At 37.8% G+C, this 24608-nt stretch overlaps 1 protein-coding gene across 5 annotated transcripts in view; it reads left to right on the top strand.

The window, feature by feature from the left end:
- Positions 1–832: 832 nt before the first annotated feature.
- arfgef1 (ADP-ribosylation factor guanine nucleotide-exchange factor 1 (brefeldin A-inhibited)) overlaps positions 833–24608 on the top strand; it is a 64741-nt gene continuing 40965 nt past the window's right edge. For 3 of the 5 annotated variants that reach the window (XM_077244570.1, XM_077244568.1, XM_077244571.1), the window contains exon 1: positions 877–1181. In XM_077244570.1, the coding sequence (XP_077100685.1) occupies positions 1058–1181 (124 nt within the window). In that variant the 5' untranslated portion in view covers positions 877–1057. Of the gene's footprint in view, positions 1182–24608 lie in introns of all 5 variants that reach the window. The other 2 variants (XM_077244569.1, XM_077244567.1) reach the window with 1 other exon arrangement.

The following is a 24608-nucleotide window of genomic DNA, read 5'->3' as shown; positions in this document are numbered from 1 at the left end:
CATGGAGAGCCAAAAACAAACAGTGGCTTTGCTTGATGAAGAGCAGTGTTTCTCGTTACAGAGGGGGTTGACGCAGTAATCTCCCTTAAACCAGTGTGGAGAAAAAAAATTATGAATAAAAAGCATGTAAGATATATTTATAGATATATTTTGTTGTTGTTGTTTTTTTTTTACTGTTGAAGGATATTATATTGTGTATAGCCTATTGTAAAGTTATCATCATCGCAATGAAGTTTAGATCATTTAAAACTGAATGGACTGCAATAGACAGCAATAAAAACACTGTAATGTAATCAATTACATTTTATCAAAATGTGCATGTAAATGCAAATAATATTAAGGTCCTATAATGACTTTTTATTAGCTGAATCATGACTGCAACAAACTCAACTGGGGCACATGAATACAACAAAACTCACTTATTGATTAGGCTAAATTCTATAGAAATAAAAGGTGTATAGCCTAGTAGTCTAAAACAGAAAGAAATTCCCTAAATTTTTTTAAAGTGGGTTTTGATTTAAAAGTAGATACCTCAAACGTGAATGTTGAAGCTGTGTCAAAACATAAATTGCTAACAAGTTGCATCATAACTAATGGACAACAAAACCACAGATATTTATGACTACTAGCCTATATCTTTGACCACAAGCACCACAAGGAAGTTTACTTGTGTGACGTATCGGACAACCAGTTCTTAACTAATTTTTTACTCTTTTATTTAGTAATTTATTATTTTTTATTTTTTATATTTTATTGTAAAAAAATCTGTTTTCATTATTTTTTGTTATACTTTTTTATTTTATTTTAATAGGCTACTCTCTCACTCTGCTTCACTGCGGCCGTTTCTACGTGCGTGACGTCATTTCCTTCCAACATGGCGCAGGCAGCAGGTCGCTGATGGAAAATTGAGGGATTTACCCCACCTTCTGGCTTTATTTATGTTTCTCTATTGAGGGCACCATCCGCCGGAGAAAAACTCAATCATACGGGAATATCTAAAAATCGCGGATACAGCCTCCGTTGGGACAGGTCCTCCACCACCCGTTCGCAGCGCGTCATGTATGAAGGCAAAAAGACAAAAAACATGTTTTTAACCAGAGCTTTGGAAAAGATCTTGGCCGACAAGGAGGTGAAAAAGGCTCATCACTCGCAGCTGCGCAAAGCCTGTGAGGTGGCACTAGGTCAGTATGATTTCGATGCCTTCATTGCAGTGTTTTAGATGTTTTAGAAATGCATGTGTGGCTAAGTGGCTTTAATCCTGCCGGTAAAGAAACGGAGCAGCTTCGGAAGAGCTGCATGAATCCAGCAGCATTGCGGAAGTTATTCTCATTTTACCTGAAAAACGCCTAGATTCTAACCTGTATCTGTTCCTTTAGCATGAAATGTCGATGTTTATGCTCCCATTGCTTGAATACATCATATTTAGTACATGGGCGAATGAGGAAACAGGTAGCACTAAAGGAAAGCAGGAACTGACAGGGCGAGTTATTCCTCTTTGACAGGAGCTTTAGAAAAGCCCCTTCATCATTCGGGTGGTGTACAGAATAAACTACAATTATTAAATTACAGTATACTTTCATGTGCCTTAAAAGCATTAAAAATGAGCCCTTCAAATTAATTTAAGTGCCATTGACGATATTTTTAATATCATTACATATAAAGACACACCTGTCATATTACAATAACATTCTAGGTTTTCGTACAGTCTAAGGGACTTGTTCGACACTGCAACATACAAACTAAGCTTTCATATCGTTTAAATTCGCGCAAATCTGTTTGCACTATCCTACATTTCCCCCACTCACAACAATGACTGGGCAAAGATGGAGAGAAACGCAGGTGGAGATTCTTGTTTGCATTTGTGTTGTCGCAGAATGACTTAAGTTGACTGTAAATAAGACGAGGATATATGCTTATGGAGGTTAAACTATATCTAAATGTGTAGAAACGATGCGCAATCATTGTGCCTTGCAGTCACAGATTCTGCCGACTTGTTCATATTAAACGGCTCTTTTGAATGAATCATCTGAACCGATTATAAAACGTTTGTAAATCACTCGGCTACAATCTAGCGCATTTGACTTAAACCTAATACTTTATTCGACAGTCCATTGATAAGCGACTGTATTTTGTGACTAAGTATCTATTTCGCAATACAAAAAGAACTGGTTAAACTGGCGCGGTCGCTTTGAGAACACTTTTGTTTGAGTGATGACTCAAACGAGTTGATGTATCGGTTCATTTGAACGAACTATCCCGCTGAAATGAGTCAGGCTAGTTTGCGATGGGCGTAACGGAAGTGCTGTGTGCAGGATAGGGGCTGTGCTAGTCTGCAAGGGTTTGTTTGGGATAAGGTGAATGTCTCTGCCTCTGTCATGCATTTCTCATTATCAGTGGTCAATAATGCATACACGGTGGAAGTTGAATTACAGTGCATTATTAAAGAGGGTAGAAAGCAATGGCTTCCAGGCTCCTGGAATCGCATGCATCATGCATTGTGCATGCAGTGTTATTGGTTCAGACGCTTCTTCTTTTTTACTCTAAAGTGTTAGTCTGGGAAACATTAGGCACAGTGATTTTAATTGGACTGGGATACTTTGATTTCTTTGAAACATGTGCATCTTTCATATTCAGAGAAATTTAGGCTGTGATTCAATTCACTTACAAGGAGATGTGAAGATCTAAAGGACAGCCACAGTCAAATGTAATGGTAGAAAGTTTAATCTATTTCATGCCGCTTGGCAAACATAGGGAAAACTGTGTGAACCATTTCTCTCTGTGCTGGTTAGTGAATAATTTATATCATATCTTGTGAACTGTTTTTACACCACTGACAAAGTTCCCAGCGCGTGCTGTATCCTTGCAAATCTGGTCTCTGGCTACTTAAAAGATGAGACAGGCTTATTACACTGATTATGAATTTCTGATACATGTATGCAACATTGTAATATGGGCGTATGAATTATAAATGTGGTAAATGGTTAAAGAATATTATTAGTTGTGTTTGTAGGCTACACCTTATGAAAAAGCATTAATCGTACTAGTGAGTCGTTTTACAATATAGAGCTTTTCTGCTAAACGGCACAGGATTTGTGGTCCATTTTGCATATCTAGGATTGCATTTTGCTTTTTTCTTTGATGTCAGAGAGAGTTATGACAGCATCTGTCAGTGAATTGATCGAGAAATCCTGCCGTACCACAGTTAATTTTTCACACCGGAGGGGGTCACACGCCCCGGTTGAACCTGTGCACTCTGGTTTCATCTACAATTTTTAGCATTCCCTCACTTCCCAATGCTACGTGAACATAAATTGAGGAAGAAAGTTATATCATGGGAAATGTTTGGTATTTCTGTAAAAGATGTCTAGAGATAACGTTGCCGAAAAAATGGGTCGCTAAAATAAGATGTTTGAAATATTATTCTTTGCACATACAACAAGCATTGTTTTCATGCTGAGCATTTGAAGTGTTTAATAGTCTGCTGTGACTTTTCTATTCAAGTAAATGTATGCTTTGGGGAAAGATATTTTTCTGTGTAGCTAAAAGAAATGTGATGACTTAAAGGGGTAGCCTAGTTCACCCAAAGATGAAAATTCGGTCATCATTAAGTCAACCCTTTTGGTTGCCATTGACTTCCATTGTTTGTGGAAAAAAAATGCTGTATATAGCATTATTTGTCATAATATTTCTCATAATATCTTTATTTCTCAGTATCTTCCAGAAGTAAAAAGAGTAGGCTAGGCTACAGTTTTAGAACAAATTGACGGTGAGTGTCATGACAGAATTTTCATATTTTGGGTGAACTATCCCTTTAAATAAGCTGCTTGGATGCCAAAGAAGTCATGACATAGGCTACGTGGATGTTTCCTTGTCTGATTTGAGTGTTGATATTTTTTGAATGTGTAGATGGATTTCCAAATACACAGCCTAGATATAAGGAGAGTTTTTTTTCCCCCTTAAGTGCAATAAATAATACTTGTGGAACAGGTAAAACAAGTTCATCGTTTTCTTTTTTCAGGCAAAACTGCTGTTCAAGCTGAATAGACAGGACCCCGGGGCTGAGTCTGATCCCTTTTTTTCTAACCGCACATCAACCTTAACAAACCTCTAGTTTGTCATACAGATTTAGGTCTTGAATATTTTGATGGGCTTAGATTGAACTGGCGTCATTAACACATGATTTCGTACACATTTTTTGGATTCGCTTGGTGCATTAAGGATTTCACCAAAGACCATTTTTGACCCCTCCAATAAACATAAATCCGAATAGCGACACAGTCATGTCATTTTGCTTCTCAAATATTATTTTTGAACAGAATCTCAAAACAATCTTTTTGCAACAGCCTCAGCCACTACTTTTAAAGCCTGTACTATCACAAATAGGCTAATTGTGATTCAGTAGACTTTGTATATTCTATGTACTCGCATTGTTTTCAAGAGACCTGTGAAGAAACTGAGAATAAGTTGTATCAGGTGGCCACATTTATTATTTAGCTTTCAGACTGATTGTATATTGCTCACGCCTTCTAACACTCCAGGCAGTTTGGAGTCCTTTCGGCACCTGCTCTATTCATCATAAAAAATTGTCTTAATGGCCCAAAACAAAGAGCAAACTTGTTAAAATGAAGTTCAGAGCCCAAAACAAAGCTTTTTGTTTTCTGAGTTGTTTTTTAGAAGGATAATAGCCTATATACATTTAAGTCTAAGGGTAATGCATTAAAAAAGCTGCCACACTGTGTTCTTGTGGATGTTTTATGCTCCTGTCTGTTTCTCCCTTACTATAAATGCCCTCCGATTTTTATCCCTTTGGTTCCTTCAAAGAACATGGATGAATTTTTTTTTCTTAGAATGTTGTTTTGAACTTTTTAGTGCTGTAGGACACATGAGGGCACATTGCGTACATGCATTCACTTAATAAAGAAGGTGGAATTAAATGTGCGAGGGCTGGCTCTGCTGGTGAGTATTATTGCTTTGTGGACACTTGGTGAAAGAGGTGAATGAATGAAATTTTTGTGGCCCTGGGTTTACTGTTAAGATGGTGGGTGCATCTTTGCACAGATGTCTGGAAAGGCTCAAAAGATATAGAGCATTTCTGTAATTAATATGCTATCTAACAGGTTGAAGACTCTGCTAGAGTACATCGTTCTTCTCGTTTCCTGAAACCTGTGCCATAATTAACCACTAAGGCTGGGGATTGACACAAATTTCACAACGCAATTCTATTTTGATTCACAAGCTTGAGATTCGGTTCAATTCCGATTTAATTCGACATAAATTATTTTGAATAAATATCAGGTACGGTACAGTCTCATTTACTTCCTGTCTAAGGACTGGGGGAACACTGTCACGACTTGGCTACCGCTCCTCTCTCCTCTCTAAATATTAGACAATGGTCTTCTTGGAGCATTTGAAGCTTGAAGAAGTTTGAAGATTGAAAAACCTTTTCGAACTACTTAATTACGATGTGCGTTATAGTTTCACCTGTTGGCCTGTTGTTCCTAATTTTAAACGTCTGTTGCTGGAACACACTTTCCTGGTGCCCTCCTCTGGATCTACACTTCTCCGAGGCTGCTATTAGTGTGGATTCTTCCCGTATGGCACTAAGGTACACTGTTTGCCAACTGTTGAAATTGAAATGGAACTTTTATTTAGCACACGACACCTATGCTAACTGTGATGATTTTGGAATACTTTGGCGTAAGTGCTACTTACATCGCTCCTCAAGGCGCAGTGTTATATGTTCATAGCATATATGTACATCTGATGCTGATGCTATTCCCTGCCCTGCATTACTTTGTAAACCCCGAAAGCCGGTGTGTAAACCTGTTGGGATTAACCATAACAACTTGACCGTGCTAACATACAAAGAGTGTTTACGGGAGATTTCTGACTCTCCGTGCCTGTTGAAGTCTGCGTGTTTTAATGATCGCTCTGTAAACAATAAAGCAGTGGCTTTATCTGACATCATTCTGGAAGATTATTTAAGACCTGTTTAAGACCTGACAATTTAAGACCTGTTGCTGTTCCTCTGTTCTCTTCATCCGAATGTTTTGTTTTAACTGTTTCCGAGTGTCAATCAATTGCCATAACTACAGTCTACTGGCCTCCTAAAGCAAACAAAGACTTTCTATCTGAGTTTGCGAAACTGCTGTCGTATCTGTGCCTTAAATTTGAGAGAATTCTTGTTTGGGGGGATTGTAACATTCGGATGGACAGAAAAGATTCTGCATTAACAAAGGATTTCTTGTCCTTGTTGGAGTGCTTTAGTTTAAATCAATTTGTTGACTGTACTACACATATCATCCACATATCATTTTTTTTTATATGCATATTCCCATTGCTAATACTGCCACCTCTCGTATTTTGACTTATCGGAAGTGGAGATCAGTTGATCCTTCTGATTTCTCTGTTTTTATTGACTCATTAAGTTGTTTTACTTCATCTGAACCTCTGGAGAAAAGTGTTTCTATGTTAAATTTGGTTCTATCTGGCCTGGATTTATTTGCTCCTCAAAAGTCACGCTCTGTTTCATTCGTATGTCCTGCTCCATGGTATAATGAGGACTTGCGTATGATGAAAACATCTTGGCGTAGAATGGAGCGCATGTGGCGTCTTTCAGGTCTGACTGTTCATTATCAAATGTGGAAAGACTGTTTACAAGAATATAAGGCTGGAATTGTTTCTACAAGATCTGACTATTTTTCTAAAATGATTTATGACAATCAGGGTAATTCTAGACAACTTTTTGATTCAATTAACAAAATGTTGAACCATAAAACGGTCTCTTATGTTACTGCTTCTGATAATCTCTGTAAGAAGTTTCTGGATTCTTTTGTTACCAAAGACGAAAATGTTTGTAGAGGTTTTTGCACTTCAACTCTACTGTCTTCTACTGCTATTCCTTTTTATTCTGATTCTAAGTTGTCTAAATTCAGTACAATTGACTCATATTCTCTTTTAGCAGAGGTTTCAAAAATGAAAGCAGCTACTTCTTTACTAGATCCCATTCCATTTGGTCTGTTTAGGCTATAACATGTTTTGCTTCCTTATGCCCTTTTGTTTTGAATATTATAAACGACTCCCTTTGTACTGGGGTTGTGCCAGCAATTACCCCGGTGCCTAAAAAGTCAAATATTGATTATGAGAAGTTCACTAATTTTCGTCCCATATCTAATCTCCCTTTTTTTGCTAAACTTTTGGAATGAGTGGTTGCTTCTCAGTTGATTTCTCACTTAACTGAGAATAATCTCTTTGAGCCTCTGCAATCAGGATTTCGTAAATTACATAGTACAGAAACAGCTCTGGTTAGGGTCACCAATGAATTGTTAATTACCTCAGATTCTGGCTGTCTTTCAGTTTCAATCCTACTTGATCTCAGTGATTTTGACACTGTTGATCACTCAATATTAATTACTCGTCTTGAAACTGTTTTTGGGGTTTCAAATACTGTTCTTAATTGATTTAAGTCCTACCTTTTCGATCAGAAGCAGCTTGTTGCCATGGGTGGATTTAGATCTGAGGTTAATGTTGTGCAGACTTGCGTCCCTCAGGGGTCAATTTTTGGCCCTCTTCTTTTTAATATTTATGTTTATCCTCTTGGCCAGCTTTTGAGATCACTTGGTCTAAACTTTCATTTCTATGCAGATGATACCCAGTAGAGATGCGCTGCGGATCGGGCGGATGACGTGACGAAAAAAAACATTTTAATTAAGCGGCTGTCATCAGCAGCGCCTTCTATCAGCGGATGGCGGGCGGGAAAATTGGTCAAAAACGTTGGTGCGGATGGATGGCGGACAGATGATGAGTTTTGTGATGCGGTTGCGGATGAAATAATAGCCCATCCGCGCATCTCTAATACCCAGATCTACATTAATTTTAGACCTAATGAAATTGTGCCTGTTAATTTTTTTTTTTAGTGTATTTCTAAGATGAAGGGATGGATGACAGATAATTTTCTTTGTTTTACAGTGAAAAGACAGATTATGCTTGTTGGTTCACCCCACCAACTACGCAAAGTATAGCTGGTCACTCTAACTCTTGATGGCTCTATTGTGGCGTTTCAAACTAAATTGAGGAATTTAGGAGTAATTTTTGATGCCAATTTAACGTTTGAGCCACAGTTTTGAATACTGTTAAAATTTGATTTTCCATCTAAGAAATATTGCCAGATTGTGACCAATGCTGTTGTTTACTGTTGCTGAGAGATTGATTAACACTTTTGTGTTTTCAAAAGTTACCTTAAACAGAATGCAGGTTTTGCAAAATTTGGCTGCCAGAATCCTGACTAGAACTAATATACAATACCATATTACTCCCGTTTTGGAGTCTTTGCACTGGCTTCCCATTAGGTTTAGGGTGGACTTCAAAATTTTGATGCTTACTTGCAAGGCACTGCATGGTTTGGCACCTCAATATTTGACCGAGCTTTTAACACCATATACTCCAAAATGTCATCTTCGTTCTTCGGAAACTGGTCTTTTAACTGTTCCCTTAACTCGTTTGAGATTAATGGGAGATAGGCTAGGGCTTTCTCTGCATTAGCCCCAAAACTTTGGAATTCTCTTCCGATTGAGATCAGGCGAGCCAAATCTTTTGGTATTTTTAAATTTCAGCTTATAACTCATTTTTTTAGGTTCGCTTTTAATTGATTTATTGTCTTTTTATGTTTGTTTTTTTATGTTTATTTTATTGTGTAGTATGTTTCTTTTTGTGTTGTATCTTTGCTGTTTTAATTGTTTTTGTATGGCGCTTTGCGATGTTCATTTAAAGGCGCTATAGAAAATAAAGGTTATTATTATTAGGCTATATTATTATTATTATTATGGCAAATTTTCTCAAGGAAAAACTATCTCAACTAATGTACTAAAACTACATTACTGTAATATTGATGGTTAAAATGAATTGATTTGTATAAAAATAGTTTTTCTAATAAAAACATCTAGGCTACCTAATTATGTTTTTACTCCAATTCGTTTTTTGAAATATAATTTATTTTCCAAATATACATTGAATATTGAAGAATATTCAAAAATATATAATGAATATGTAATTTAGTGCATAAATCTGCTAGAGGAAAGAGGAAGAGATGATCAGTTCACGTGCGCTCCACGCTGCCGCCAGAGATTGTCTTATATTGGGGAGATGAGAGGGTCTGGAGTTTTTAACAGTGGGGAAAGCGTAATGGCTAACTTGGATCACCACGTGAGGCACCTCAACCTATCGTGTAATGGCTGTGAAGTCAGTGTCTGCTGTTCAAGTTTTATGACAGTCAGTTACAGTTTACTTTAATTTTCTTGTGGATTAGTGCGTTGGTCTTGTGAAGTAATGTTCTATTTCGTGTTATCGCTAGTAAACGTTCAGTAGGACTGCATTGTTTGTGGAATGTGCTTTACTGCGGAAAAAAGAGTGTGAATATCTCTATTAGCTGCAAAGTTCACTGCGGAGCGAACTACATTTAATATTACTCTAAAAACTAAAAAATCTAATACATATTTAATTAATTAAAAGTACATGTATTTTTTAACTTCATTCGTTAAAACCTTTATATCATCATCATTAGGCACACAGCAGGACTTCATAAATCAATACAAGTCTAAACTGGCAGTGATAAAAAGAACACTTTTTATTTCCATCAAACAACACAATACTTATAATTAAATGATTAATTTTCTCTTTATTCATTAAAATGCATAAAATCAGCATCATATGCATACATGCATAAAAGTCATTACAATTCAAGTCTTATCATAACTGGTAAAATCTGAAAGCTAAAGAAAGAAAACATCTGTATTTTTTACTTTCTTTAGACATTAGTCCTATACGATATTTCTCAATATTACTAATAATACTACGGTAATGCCGTAAATGAGTCTTGCCTGTCGTGACATTCCTTTCTCTACCTTTTCTTATGAAATAACCATCTTATCATAGTAAAATCCACATATTTCCCAACAAAAGTATTGTTTAGCGTAAAACATGTTGAGGATTAGCTGACTGGCAGTCGATTAATTAAATTATGCTTTTTCCTCTCAAAAGCAGTTTCTTCAATATAGTGAAGCCTCTTCTCCATTGACATCCATTAAAAAAAGGCCTGTTGTCTCCTTCCCTGCGTACAGCCGCAGCTTTAGCATTAGCCATTGCTTTTTTTGGCTAAAGGTTGCAGGCTTGCTTTCGAGTGGTTTTGCTGCAGCTTCACTGAGGCGCTATGGTCACACGATCTGTCATGCCGCATTAAAGAGCGCCAAAATGGTATTGTTATTTTTCGAATTTCATGATAAAATGGATAGAGTTTAAAATCATGACTTTGTTTCATATCAAAAGTAACAAAGCACAAAGCTTATTATTGTGATTTATTGGACGCGCTACAATGTTCCATTCATTCATCAACTGAAAACAGGATAGACTAAGGGCCTGTCCCAATACCTCCCCTTACCCTAGATTTCTGCCCTAACCCTTGTTTTTGCGCGTTCTCGTGTAGGGGTAGGGTGTCCCAATACTCCAAAGAGCAAGGGGGAGTGCTATTCTCCCCTTAAAATCAACCCTCAAAACATAGTGCGGTCCGATGCAGGCTTAAAACGAAGTGGAAGATGAAATTACCCAGAATACCTTGCGGACTCAGCAAGCCAAATGTTTTTAAACAAGATGGCGGACACCGCTGGAAAGGAAGAATTGAAGTATATTTTCACAAATAAGCATGTTAAAATTTCTAAATATGTTGGAATATGTTAGTTCGATGCACATCCAATGGACTGTTAAGTTTTGAACACTAATGTTAGAAAATATTTCACAAAGCTATCTATCCGACGATGTTCATGATATCTGCCGAGTGCTTCGAGAGAGTCTGCCCATCAAATATACATCTGATCTGGTTCATCTAATTTTATTTTCGATTTTGGCTTCCAAGGATTATAAAAAGAAGATGTGAGATAAAACTATTAAAAAGTAGCCGCGTTCGTCTAACGTTAGTGCTTCATCTTTTTCTTCACAGCGCGCTGTCATTTCTCCGGGAGAAATGACAGCGCGCAGTGAAGAAAAAGATGAAATTCTCCCTAACGTTAAACCCAAACTGCACTGAGCACAATCAGTGATTGTTGTAAAATTGCTGATTCTAAATTGCGGGAGGGGTTTGACTGTAAAAAGTGCTATTATAAGCACAATGATCTGCGCAAGAGACGTTGACCCTGTTCCCATGGCGGCGTGCGCTCGGAAACGGACTTCAACTAGACAAGCGAACTATATTTTGGGTTTCATGTGCGCGTCTAAACGATTAAATACAGACAAAAATATGGCGAATGCGTCTTCTATTTTCCACATGTCTCTGTTGATTCATCAGACGTAGATAAACGAACACAGGCCACACAACAGCTGGAACCGGTATTTTCTGAATGAAAATAGTAGTAGACACGTTGAGGCTGCGCGTGACGTAGTGAGGTTTGCCGCGCTAATTTGCATATAGTGGTGTCCCATTTCATAGGGAAAGATCTTCAACTCCACTTCCCTTGTTTAGGGGACTTTAATTTCGAGGGCACTCAAAACCAAGTGGAAGGTTTAAGAGGGGAGAAATGGGACAGGGCCTAAGGGCCCTTTCACACCTACCTTGTTTGGTCCGGACTTTCGGACTTTTCAGTTTGGTCCGAATCAAAATTACAGGTGTGAAACCTACCCCGGACCACGGTCCGGACCAAAAAGATGAAATTTGGTCAGACGAAAAGAGGTAGTCTCGGTCCGGATCAAACTGAACAAAGGTTTGGATCGTTTCTAGTGTGAAAGCATTTCTGTATGGTTCGGACTTTCAGACCTTTCACAGGAAGTTCCGGTGGTTCCCGCATAGCCGAAAAAACAGAAGGTGGCAGGAAAAATGAGCCTTGGTAGCACATGGGGAGAGGAGGAGACGAGGTTTTTAATTGAAGTATGGTCTGATGACATAACAGTTAATAAGAAGTCAACTGGAAAAAACGCACAAAAAAAGAGCTCACATGATTGCTTGCAGTCTTCTCCTGCCGGCGACGATAAAATGTTCGCACGACTAGGACGTTCATTTGGCGAATTTGAACTAGCCGTGTGTATAGTTGGTGCTGCAGGTAATTATGCCATAAAAATAACTATACCGTTGCAACGATATGCATCTGTTCATTCATGTTCTTAAAGTTACCCGCCGAATTGACAACACGCTGACGTCAGACGCACGTCCATTTACAAACCAATCAATGTCAAGATGCAGCCCACATAGATGATGACGACAGGACGCAAGTATGTCACGTAAAGTTCTCTAGTGCGCTCTCATAATTGCAGTGTGAAACCAAACCAAAACTTTCTGAAAGTATAAAATGTATCAAAACGTGAACTTTGGTTTGGACCTTGGTGCGGACTTTCAGGTGTGAAAATGCCCTAAAATATTGATTTCTTAAGATTTATCTTAAGAATCAATATCAGTTTATAAAAATGAGAATCAATTAAAATCAAGAAATCAATATTTTTTTACCCAGCCCTAATTCCACCCATAAAAAAGCCCTGGTTGATGCGGTACATTCAAATGAAATTTGCCGTTTTTATAAAAGATCATGTTTTGGGATGAAAGTTCAGCGTCTTGTAGATCTCTTACCAGACACTTTGTTTCATTACTGGGCTTTGTAAATAATGCATCATCTTTCAGTTGCAGTATCTCATTTAGCCTATGACAGGTGCTGAATTAATCATAATTTTGCCTCAAGCTAATGAGAGGCAATATCATTTGACCCCCTATTTCTGTACAGAATCTTTTAGTGTGTTTGAGGTCATTCTTCATTTACATTGAAGAGTAGGTAGCTATGGTCACTCTAGGTTAATATATCACCTTGGAGTAAGGATGTGCTTTTTGGTCCTTTTGATGACTTGACTTTTAATTGTTGGTTTTTGTGACAGATAGACGGCCTCAGATTGCAAGGTACCACCCAAAATGTCACTGTAACAATTCACGTTTTGTAGAAAGAATAGAATTGATGTGTTTTGGGTGAAAGGTCATGACAATTCTGGCCAACACGATAACCTGGTAATTAGTCAAAACATGGAAACCAAAATTAAAGTTTTTATAAAGTTTTGTTAATTCAGTTTAGATAATTGGGTAATTGAACTCTTTATGCTGTTCAGGTTGTCGTGTACTCAGGTAAAAAATTAATTCATTTGATAAGTGAATTCAAGTGATAAGTAAATTTTGTCAGCAGCGAGCGGCCTCTTCATATTTCAGCTGAACAAATTTGACATATTTCTACTCTAGCAAAATTTTTGGTCATGGTGAAGTGTCTCCACACTGCTGAAATGCTTACCTGTTGTAGCCTATTCACGTTGTGTGTATGTAGATAAATTGATAAATTTTTGATAAATTGAGAATCATGTTTTTTTTTTTAAATAAAATAGAGATCATGGTTATCTCACAATTCTGAACAGACAACTAAACGAAATAACATTTACTAGAGGTTCTCACAACCTGTTAATAGTTGCAGTCTATTTAAAAATATTTAATTAATTTGAATGAATTAAAACAAAATAGTTTTGAATGAATGATTCAATGACTTAACTAGTTTCATTACTGGATGAATCAGCATTTTAAATCAGTCGATTTGCCTGGAATGCATAGATTTGTCGCGCTGTTAATTTTACCCAATGATGGCGGCTCCCCGTTCAGACTTGGTCTTGGATGCCTGAAATTTTGTTACTACTTATCATATATTGTTAATTATTTACATGTTGTGGCCGATAATAATACATGGTGAATTTGAAAATTCGATTTCTGTCTCAATCATCATTTTATATATGGCAAATGCAAGAGCGCATCTTATCTAAACGCCTCCTAAATATGTGTTTGGTGAATGAATTTCAATGTTTTGAAGCAGAAACCACATTCACAGTGCTCTTTTTGTCTCAGAAACCATGGCTGGTTAACCTGTGGAATGAATCCATGTGGTTACACACACATGCACTTGTTGTCAAAGTGTTGGTGTGATTAGTTGACAGGGCTACACCAGGTCTACCCTCACGCCCCACATGTTGCGTTGTCCGGACAACCTCCCTCTGCATTCCCAGTGCAGAGCTTAAATTTAATTACAGCTGGGTATTTTCTCTTTCTCTTATACAATGCAGCTGTCAATGGCTCAGTGCTCCCTCCTCAAGCACAGAGGACCTGAGGCGGGTATTTATCTCTGCAGGTGAACGGAGCATACTGCCTTCCATTGGGGCTCTGCTTTTTTGAAGAGTTTGTGTTTGTGTGAGAGATGATTTGTGTGTGTTTGGTGGGCAGATGCTTGATACTTCAACTGTGGGCTTAATAGATACATTATGCAAATTTGTCTCTGATGTAGTTTACCATCCATATACTGACAGAAGGCCTTCACGACACTATCATCAAGGAACCAGTGCCAAATTAAACAGTTTAAGGTCTCTAAGGCTACCTGGTCTTGTGTGAGTATATGCCTTCTAAAAATGTTTTCAGTCAGGTTCAAGTGACCAATTTCATTGGTTTGGAAGCAGAAACCACATTCACAGTGCTTTTTTTTCTCTTTTTATCTCAGAAACCATGGCTGGTTAACTAGCTGTTTATTTTTAAAACTACAGCGTTTCGGCTACAATAATCTACTCAAGTAAGCAGACATAAATGGCAATACTTTGTAAGAATCAATGCAGTCCAATAGGCAATTAGGCATACTGGAGAAAGACTGATATTTAATATATAACTACTTGTAGGCCTACTTGTATAGTGTATATGTTTCATGCTTAAACATTATTATTCTAGTGACAAATTCGATCTAATCTTTAAATGCTCACACTCAAATAGTTCTCCGGCATTCCATTTAGCAGGCTCAGTGCCTTTTATGGTTAATACTTACACCTTTACTGACAGGAGGAGTACAGCCCAGGTGAGAAATTCTTCAGGCTTTTACTTGGATCGATTTAGATTCAGGCCCTATTTTAAGGTGCAGAATCACTCAACAAAAACAAGTTTGTCTACATGGTTGTGTTCACACAAAACCTCACCTAATAATGAACCTTACTTAGCCCTAAAGGGCACATACTGTTACCTCAAAATTCACCTTCTTGTTTCCATCCAATCCTTCCATCCATCTGTCTGTCCGTCTGTTCATCCGTTTTTTTGTAACCTTATACTTTTTAATCAAAAGTCATTATTGGTCCTTTTGGTGGAAACGACGGACTTCTGTCAGGTGACATACAGTATGCACAGGACCAATAACTTAATTTGCTTAAATTCATCCAGACAAGCTTGTGTTCATGTTCCTCCATTTTTGACTGCAATGCCCACATCTCAAAATCCAATCAACAAACAATGCATAGAACAAAGTAATTTTTTTCTTTTTTGATTTCCTCATTTTTTAGACTAGATAAGGTACAGATGCGTACACTCTAAAGGTTTTTAATTAATTGCAATTTTACATTTTTAAAAGAAGCTTAATTTTATAAGGTCACATGCTGAACATACAAACACAAAGCCCTGAAATTTGTTGTTGCTGTTAGTTCTGCAACACATTCACGTCTTGTAAATGCAGACCTGCCAAAAAGAAGTAGTGCATTCTGATTCCTAAACTTCTCTGCCACTTCTCCATGCACAGAAGCTTCCCAATCCTACCCAGGGGGATGCATCAAAAATACTAGGTTTGTAAGGCAAGGGTTCGTTTAAATATTTTCTCTGGTTTTCAAGTGTGCCATCGGAGCTTGAATGTGTGTGCTTTGAAATGGTAATGCATCTGTAGGAGTGAAGGAAAAAACACATTACTGCTCTCAGGTATCAGCAGTCACCGTTGAGAATGGGATTGGGGTTGGTTGGGAAGCTTGGTTTTGGTAAATGTCACCTCTTTTAAACACATTAATGACTGACTGTTTGTGCTCCTGATCAGGCACAAAAAATATGTTAGGATCAGTCCCGTCAAGCCTCTGGCTTCTAGAACTGAATCTGGGAATCTGTGAATCTGTAAAATCTACCCTGCTCTTTAACTGGAGGAGATGAAGTAGGCAAAGTTTTCTAAGAGCCAGAGGGATATGAAAGTCCCAGACATCTTGTGAAAGAAGCTCTGCTTGGATGTATCCAGAATGATTCCACTCGAGAAAGAAGGGAGGAGGAGAACAACGCTTCAAGGCGACTCCAACTTACGGTGTCTTCTTGGTCTCCATTCGCACACCCTCTGGCTATACAAACGGCTTCGGATTGATTTGTCTTGTAGACTGCAGTTGTTGCATTAGTGTGCACGTGTTGCCTTGGTGTTGATCCCATGGTGTACTGCAGAACTCCCGAAGGACCCCTACTGTTTATCTTTCCCCGATGGAGCTGCAGTGTGTGTACTGCAAAACACAACACCATCCTTTCTGCTTTTTGCTTAATTGGTGGAACAAACCTCTCCCGGCAGCTGGAGACTGAATTATCTCAGAGAGTTGTTTGCCCAGGTGAGGGTGTCTCAGAGCAGTCGTCTCATTCCCACCATGCTGTTGTCTGAAACACCAAAGCAGGATACCATTAAGCAAGTATATACATATTTTACTTTTGCAATCGAGCAAAATAGATTCAATTATAGAGCTCCACTGCAATTATTGCCAGTGTGAAGGAGAGAGACTGTCAACATTTGGGTCTTTCTGCCCTCCTGCCGAGTGAAGCTCCCCATGGTGTTGCTGTATGGAGTGATATGTCACGGCATGCTTTCAGCCCACCATTTGCACCATGAGTGAAAGTAAAGCTATATCTGCTTCATTAGAGTTGCGACTGACACCTCCGGAGCTTATAGCCTATATTCTCAGGTAGAACAAGGACTTCTTTTGACAATTTGTTTGGCATAGGCTATATGAATCCCACCCAAGCCCAACATTCCTGACTAAACAGTCTGTCCCTCAGTTTCTGTTTTCTGTTCAAGCTAAAATTTATTTTAATGTTAGATCCGTAGTCTAACGGTTGACACACGTGCCCCAACAAGTTGAGCCTTGATGCACAAGTTGGCGATGTGACTTTGAGGCCTATTGTTTTTTTTTTCCAATCATTTTCTGTCTTCTCTCTATTGCACCATCAATAAAATACTTGGGATGATATATTGCTACTAGGGCTGTTATTGTAAACTAAAACTAAAAGTTGTTTTCTGTAATTCAAATAAAGCTGAAATAAAATGTAAATAGATGAAAAACGTTAGAAATAAGTTTAAGGTTTAAAAATACTTAAAATAAAATAAAACTATATTGAATGACAAGCACATACAATGTAAAACTTCAACTCAAAATTTAAATGAACATGGAAAATATAAAAATGAAAGCTAATACAAAATATAAAAAAATATAAAATGGTACATAAATACTAAAATAGCACTGACTGTACCATATTGGTTATCAGCAGAGATTTTTTTATTTATTTATCGGTATTTATTGGCAGGGCTTGACATTAACCCTGCTGCGCTTTCTCATCTCTCCGACAGTGAGTTGACACACAAACCCGCCTCCCTCAATCACTCGTATCATTTGCTCCGGATGAATATTGTTGGTGTTACAGGGCTTGAATCCCGGTGTGGGATTATGCGTATTGCGCATAATTTTACTCATTCTTACTAATTTTACTCGCACCCAAAGTGCGCACACATAAATCTGCCTCTCAGTACTAAATTGAGTTATTTTACACTGCTTATTGTGCTTAAACAGTCAAAAACAAACAAAATAAGGTAAAATGGCGGACTTGGCGAGTATTCATGTAAACACAGTCAGTTATGTTGAACATAAACAACTGAGATGTGTAATAGTGTGTAATATTATAATGGATCCATGCGTCAGGTCTTAAAGTGACAGCAGCGTAATATACCTGCTGCCAAATTATGAGATACTATTAATAATATCTATATGGCACTTTTATCCCCATGGTATCGGTGAAAATGCTGAGTGGCAAGTAACTTTTGAAAACCACAAGCCACAGTTACTGGTGAGCAAAAAGGTAATGTCAAGCCCTGTTTATAGGATGTTAAATATCTAATTCTTCATGCTCATTTCCTCTATTTTATATTAAGATTACCTTTGCCATCATTTAATGATCATTTGTTTAATAACACTGTTAAATGTAATTTTTTATCAAATCTTAAAGGTGCAATGTGTAAAAATTTTGAGTATCTATTAACAGAAATGCAATATGACATCCATAACTATGTGTTCAGTGGTGTATAAAGAACTTACTTAATAAACGGTAATGTTTTTATTACCCTAGAATGAGGCATTTATATCTACATAGGAACGGGAATCCCCTTCTATGAAGGTCGACATATTGTGACGTCATGTTTCTACCGTAGCCGACAGCGAACAAACAGCGTTACAGAGCGCGTTTCGTCACTACCTTGAAAGAGAAGCCGCAGAAAGCTAGAAGCTAGCCATAAACACCGTGAGTAGTGACTTTTCCCTTGTCAGTGGTGTAAAATATGTAGTTGGATTGTTTCATGTAACTTAATTCTTCTCCCTCGCTGTGTTATGGCTTTGCTATGTGGGGATAAATGTGCTGGTTACGTTCGTGAGACAGCTGATTAGTACTCTTGTCATTGACTGTAAAACAGTTACAGGAATCACCAACCCGTCGATCTTGGAAGCATTTTAAGTCGACCTTGAAAGAGAAGCCGCAGAAAGCTAGAAGCTAGCCATAAACACCGTGAGTAGTGACTTTTCCCTTGTCAGTGGTGTAAAATATGTAGTTTGATTGTTTCATGTAACTTAATTCTTCACCCTCGCTGTGTTATGGCTTTGCTATGTGGGGATAAATGTGCTGGTTACATTCGTGAGACAGCTGATTAGTACTCTTGTCATTGACTGTAAAACAGTTACAGGAATCACCAACCCGTCGATCTTGGAAGCATTTTAAGTCGACCGAGTTTCCAAAATCGGAGAAAAAAAGCCTATTGTGTGTAGTAAATGGTGTCTAGGGGATGCGGAGGCGCGCGGGCTGTTACAATCACATTATTTTTGCCGCACGCACCTTTGGGCTCATGCGGACGCGTCCAGTATAAACAAGGCATAACGCTTTAACCAGCTCAGCCACAGTAACAGCTCATATTAGCCAGCTAAACTTTTACTACCCTGTTAGAAAAAATATATAGTTGCATAGTTTCATGTGGTTCTTCTCCCTCGCTGTATTATGGGTTTGCTATGTGGGGAGAAATGTGCTGGTTACGTTCGTGAGACAATCAACTTATTACTATTATTATATTACGTATTAAGACCCTTGATCCTCACCTGACTATGGCTTTGTAAACTTTATCCATGATGTGGTTTATAATGGAATGTGGTACAGAAACTTGGTTTACTCTGGCTATTCTCTGCCGTCTCAGATGACGATGTTTGTCCCGTTTTAGCCACCGTAGCTTCTTCGAAAGGGAGGGGTGAGCGGTGGGCTGAGCCCTTAGTGTAAACTCGCAACCGAACCGCTAGATGTCGCTAAGTCACACACTGCACCTTTAAATTGAATATGTATTTTTCATACTGTGCATTATAATGTTGTGATGCCTAAATTCACTTGTAGCATTTAAAATGATTGGTTTAAATTTTTTTCAGTGTTTTATTTTTCATTTATTTGGATAAAACAGTAATGTTTTCCCCTTGGAGATTGTAATCGTACCATCAGCGACTCAATCACTTGGTAATCACCCAGAGTGAACGAACGCAGTCATCCTAGAGCCCTGCTACATCAATTATTTTGTTACAGGTTTGGTTTAGATTCAATATGCTAGTGTCATTGCAGGGCTCGAATTTCGGTGCGAGATTGCGGGTATTGCGCATCATTTTAATCATTCCCGCAGGTCTTGCGTTTATAATGCGGGAAATTCCCGCAAACATTCATTAAATCTAGCATGTAGGCCTATGAGTAAATTTAACCTAACAGATTATAAGATCAAATCAGTCATTTTAAAACTTTCTGCGAGACGCAATTTCACAAACAGCATGAGTGATTCTGCCAATGCCGCATCTTCTCTGTCTCTTAAAATAGGTTACACAAGTCAAGCCAATCGCGCTGCAGCTGCAGGCGGTGATTCTAGACTCTCGCGTTTCAGGACTGGGACATATGATGGAAATGTCACTTGCACAATCGGGCCATTGCATCGTCACTATTGTTTATAATTTGTGCGTCTTTTTAAGTCTTACCTATTTAAACATTCAAGCGATTTTAACCCGCATAACAAACAGCACGTAAGTAACAAAACTGAGTTATTTTTCTTGAATTATAGCACTTTAACGGTCAAAAGCACACAACATTGTCTAAAGTCCAGTCTTGGGGAGTATCCTCTCAAACACAATCGGTTATGTCTTAAAAAAATAATACAAAAAGAAAATTCATATGACACTATAATGAAAACAGTATGGGCCGTTCACGTTACGTCTTTTGCGCGTTCATCCTTTGCTGAAACGTCTTTGTCTTCATGGAGAACGTGGCTCATGATTGCTTAGCAACAGGGAGCCCTTTTTAAAAGAGGAGAAAGTGGCGCGGACTGCGCTTTACACGCAACATGTGAACGTGGATCCGTGCACTAGCTCTTAAAGTGAGAGTAGCCTAAAATGTGTCTGTCATTTATTGCATATAAAACAGCAAAAGATAGCATTCATTGTAAGGAATCAGGATTAATAGCCTATGTATTCAAATTATACAGGACTAAAAGACTATTCCGTGTTATTTTACATTTTGATAACTTTTTTCCGTTTCTAGCATTTCTGAATACTAGTGTTAGACCTAAACTTTTCTCTTTATTTCATGTATTTATTTGTGCTACTTTTTCAATTTAATTCAAAGATTGAAATCAAGCTTCATTTTGTTATGTAAACTAAAAAAAATGACCCCATTGTAAAAACACAAATACAATGAGTGAGCAAACATTTAGCTAAATGCAATTTTTAAAAATTGTCTTAAAAAAAACTCCCTCCTCAAATTAAAAAATCCCCCCCATAAGAATGACTTAAAGGGGGATTTCCCCCCTATTTTCCAAAACGAAATTCAGGCCCTGTCATTGCTTGGACTGAAGTGAATCATGGCTCTGTGCAGTTTAGGTGATAGTAGCATCATAGTTTGACAAAATGTAATAATTTAATAATATCTTTGTTTGTCCTTCAAGCACAATTTTCGCCGATCTGCCATCAAGCGCATCCCGAGCTAATACATAAATCATACTTGTTAGTTATGAGTGTTCATTTTATCGTATATCACAATTGTTTCTGTAACATTCTCTCACAGATGTTTTACACCTGAATGTGACCATGAAAAAAGGTAATTTGGCTGAGAACGATGACGTCGACTCGTGCGTTATTTTGAGTTGTAGTTCAGTAATGGTAGCGGAGAAAGATGCGAGCGAAGCCATTCGGTCCGTTGTGGCAACGCTGCCGAATATCAAGACGTTAAAGCCGGAGCAAGAACAATCTTTGCTTAGTTTTGTTGGTGGCCATCCTTCCCAAGGGGTTTGGGAAAATACATATGTCACGACCAAACATTAGTGATTGGTTATGGCAGATAGAGTGACTCTGGGCAGATCCAATAGTTTTAGATTTCAATAGACCAATTTCGAGCCGACGTCACAATTACGTCACGGCGCTAGCTGGAGGCAAAACAAAGGGAAAACTGCAGGCGGCCAATACAAACCAGCACAGATTCGGCTACATAATAAGGAGCTTAAATTACTATTATTATTAATGTCATCTTGTTGTGTTGTTGGATGCAAGAATCAATGAAAAATGAATATGCTGTATCTGGAATTTTTATTTCTAGAAAATATTCACATCATTAAAATTGCACCGTAATGTCACTCTTTACATTGACGTCTTCTTGGCGCTGGCTAGGCAGAACTGCGGATCGTACCACACAAGTCTTGTACATGACCATTCATCACATAGTTATAGGCATCTAAAGATTTATATGACCCCAGTATGTCTTTACGCTCGGTTTCTCTATCGGATAGGTGTAGGACTGAGCCTAGCGTTAACGTTAATCCTGTCAGATCGTCCATCCATTGCCTGAGCGTGTACGGGTCAGCCAATCTGGTTCCGTCTGTTAAAATTAACTTTTGCAAATAACAATCGCGGTCCTGGAGAGTGAGTGACCTTGCACATTAAGATAAAATCGTTTTTTCTCCAGTCATTGTTAAAAAACAAGCTAACAAAACTTGCAAACTAACGTTAGGGAAGCGGCCAGAGGGATCGTTCTGCAACCACCTAAGCTCCGCCCACAGAAAAACGTTACCATCTTTACCAACTGAAAAGGGGTCTATAGAGTTCCCACCTACAAGAATGTTAACGCTTGTCAATGGAGCGGTGCCAGACTCTATGTACAAATGAAATGTACGAGAGTCTGGTGGCCAGGCTACCACTACTCATGCACATCCAAAAAAATGTCTTTTGCCATTTTGTAACATCTCACACTTTTGAGATGCATATAATGTGAGGCTAATTAGTTGACTAGTCATTCAGGGGACTAGGTAATTTTGAAGAATGTAGTGTTACACATCATGACATTCAGCGTAATCTTATTGTCTGTTGTGTTACACATTCTCGTTCTCATTCTTTGGCAACCGAATACAGTAGGCCTGCTTGAGTCTATTTATTTTCCCATGGCTATGTGGAATGCCGTGTGTCCCAGTCCAGGGATTCACAGAAGGTCTGGAGGCCCTGCTAAACTCGACAGGGGTACAGAATCTGACCCAGAACTGTATGAACTCTATGGAGTTAACAGAAGGTTTATTTATTTATCACACTTTTTTGGGGGAAATTGTGAGTGCTGTGTGGCACAGTTAGATTTCATCAGTCCTTTAAAGCTGATTGTAACAGAAAGAAACTTAATTATGCAGTGTCATAATATGTTGTCCCAACTGTCGCCTCAGAAAGCGTGGGCGCTGGCATCGTTTCAAGAGCATAATGGTGCCAACTGTTTGAATGCACCAGTATGGCGTACAGTAAGGCTGTGTTTTGTGCTACTCATCAGATTTTAAAGATGTATAGGATGTTTGTAGCCTAATGATGAAGAAGCAGGCATGGCTGCAAGTTGAATTCCTGTTTACTTATTTTTAGTCCATTATCAAACATTTAATAATGATCACAAATGCATGAATAGTGCCTGTGTTGAATAGGCATAAATGTAAAATACAGTAGGACAGTTTTAAGTTCTATGCAGTTGGTCTCATTATTTACTGTATGAATGCACTACCATTCAGTTTGGGGTCAGTAAGATTTTTTTTTTTATTATTTAGAAAAAAATTAATACTTTTATTCTCGTGGATTAAATTGATCATATGTGACAGTAAAGACTTTTAAAATGTTACAAAATATTTCTGTTTCAGATAAATGCTGTTCTATTGAACTTCATTCATCAAAGTATCTTGAAAAAAAATGCATCACTGTTTCCACAATAAAATATGAATTGTATTATTTTAATAATAATTTTAATTTATTATTATCAACTGAAAGCAATGTTTTCAACATTATTAATAATAATATGAAATGTTTCTTGAGCAGCAAATCAGCATATTAGAATGATTTCTGAAGGATCATGTGACACTGGAGTTATGATGCTGAAAATTCATCACAGGAATACATAACATTTTGAAATATATTAAAATAGAAACCAGTTATTTTAAATTGTAACAATATTGTTACTGCTTTTACTATCAAAATTTAAAAATATGGATTATGGTTGACTAAATTCTTGTTTATTCAATGAGACACAAGATTTAACAAAATTGTAATACTGTTTAATTAATGCATAATGAGCAACTGCATTCCCATATATTCAGTGTCACAATACAATACATTTGTGAAAAGTGATTACTGATTAATACAATTATTTGATTACATAATTAAAATGATGTAAATAGTAAAAAGCAGTTTTTACTTTTGCTACAAAGCCAAAAAGCCTTGAATTTCGGTGGGACCTCTAGATGGGATGCTTTTCTGTAAGGTTTTTCCTTTACAATTCAGCTGTGATGTGGAGGTCGTGATTTGTTTTCCTTGATTTGTTTGCTCAAGCCCAAAGCCTTTCTCAAGGTCAGTTCACTGCTTTCTCTGACGATTAGAAAAATAAGTGCATTGAATGGACCTAATGCAATAGATTGAAAGGATAAATTTAGACCAAGGGTGTTTTCAGTATTGAAATTTCAGGTAACACAATACATATTGTGGCTCTCTGCGTAATTGTCATGTTGCTATGGTTTCCATGTTTTACCAGGGACAGACAACCACTAAAACTGATTAAACGATCTACATCCTACACTGCGGTGAACCCTTTGACTACAGCTACTTTAGTTTAATCAATTCAGTCAGAGACCTAAACTACACTGTAAACCAAGCTCATAAGAAAAGGTTCTACATGGAACCTTAAAGGGTTCTGTCAGGCGCTTCACATTTACAACTTTTTAGGCCCCATTATGGGGCCGTACCCACCATGATTTCTGGACCTCAGTATTTTTTCCGTAGTGTATATAAAAAAGTTGTTTAATAATTGCATAATATTAACTCTACTTTGGTGCCTCATGAATATTGCACAACCCCAGGATAACCGACCTTCTCATCTGAACTCCCTCCGCTGTGTAACACTGCTCGTCAATGTAAAAATGTTTCGAGATGACCAATCAAATGAAAGTTTGTGGGCT

This window comes from Siphateles boraxobius, unplaced genomic scaffold, assembly GCF_051911475.1.
Source record: "Siphateles boraxobius isolate OS27281-9 unplaced genomic scaffold, OSU_SipBor_1 26, whole genome shotgun sequence".
Lineage (NCBI taxonomy): Eukaryota > Metazoa > Chordata > Actinopteri > Cypriniformes > Leuciscidae > Siphateles > Siphateles boraxobius.
The sequence above is the reverse complement of the archived record's forward strand: the minus strand, read 5'-3'. Positions and strand labels throughout refer to the sequence as shown.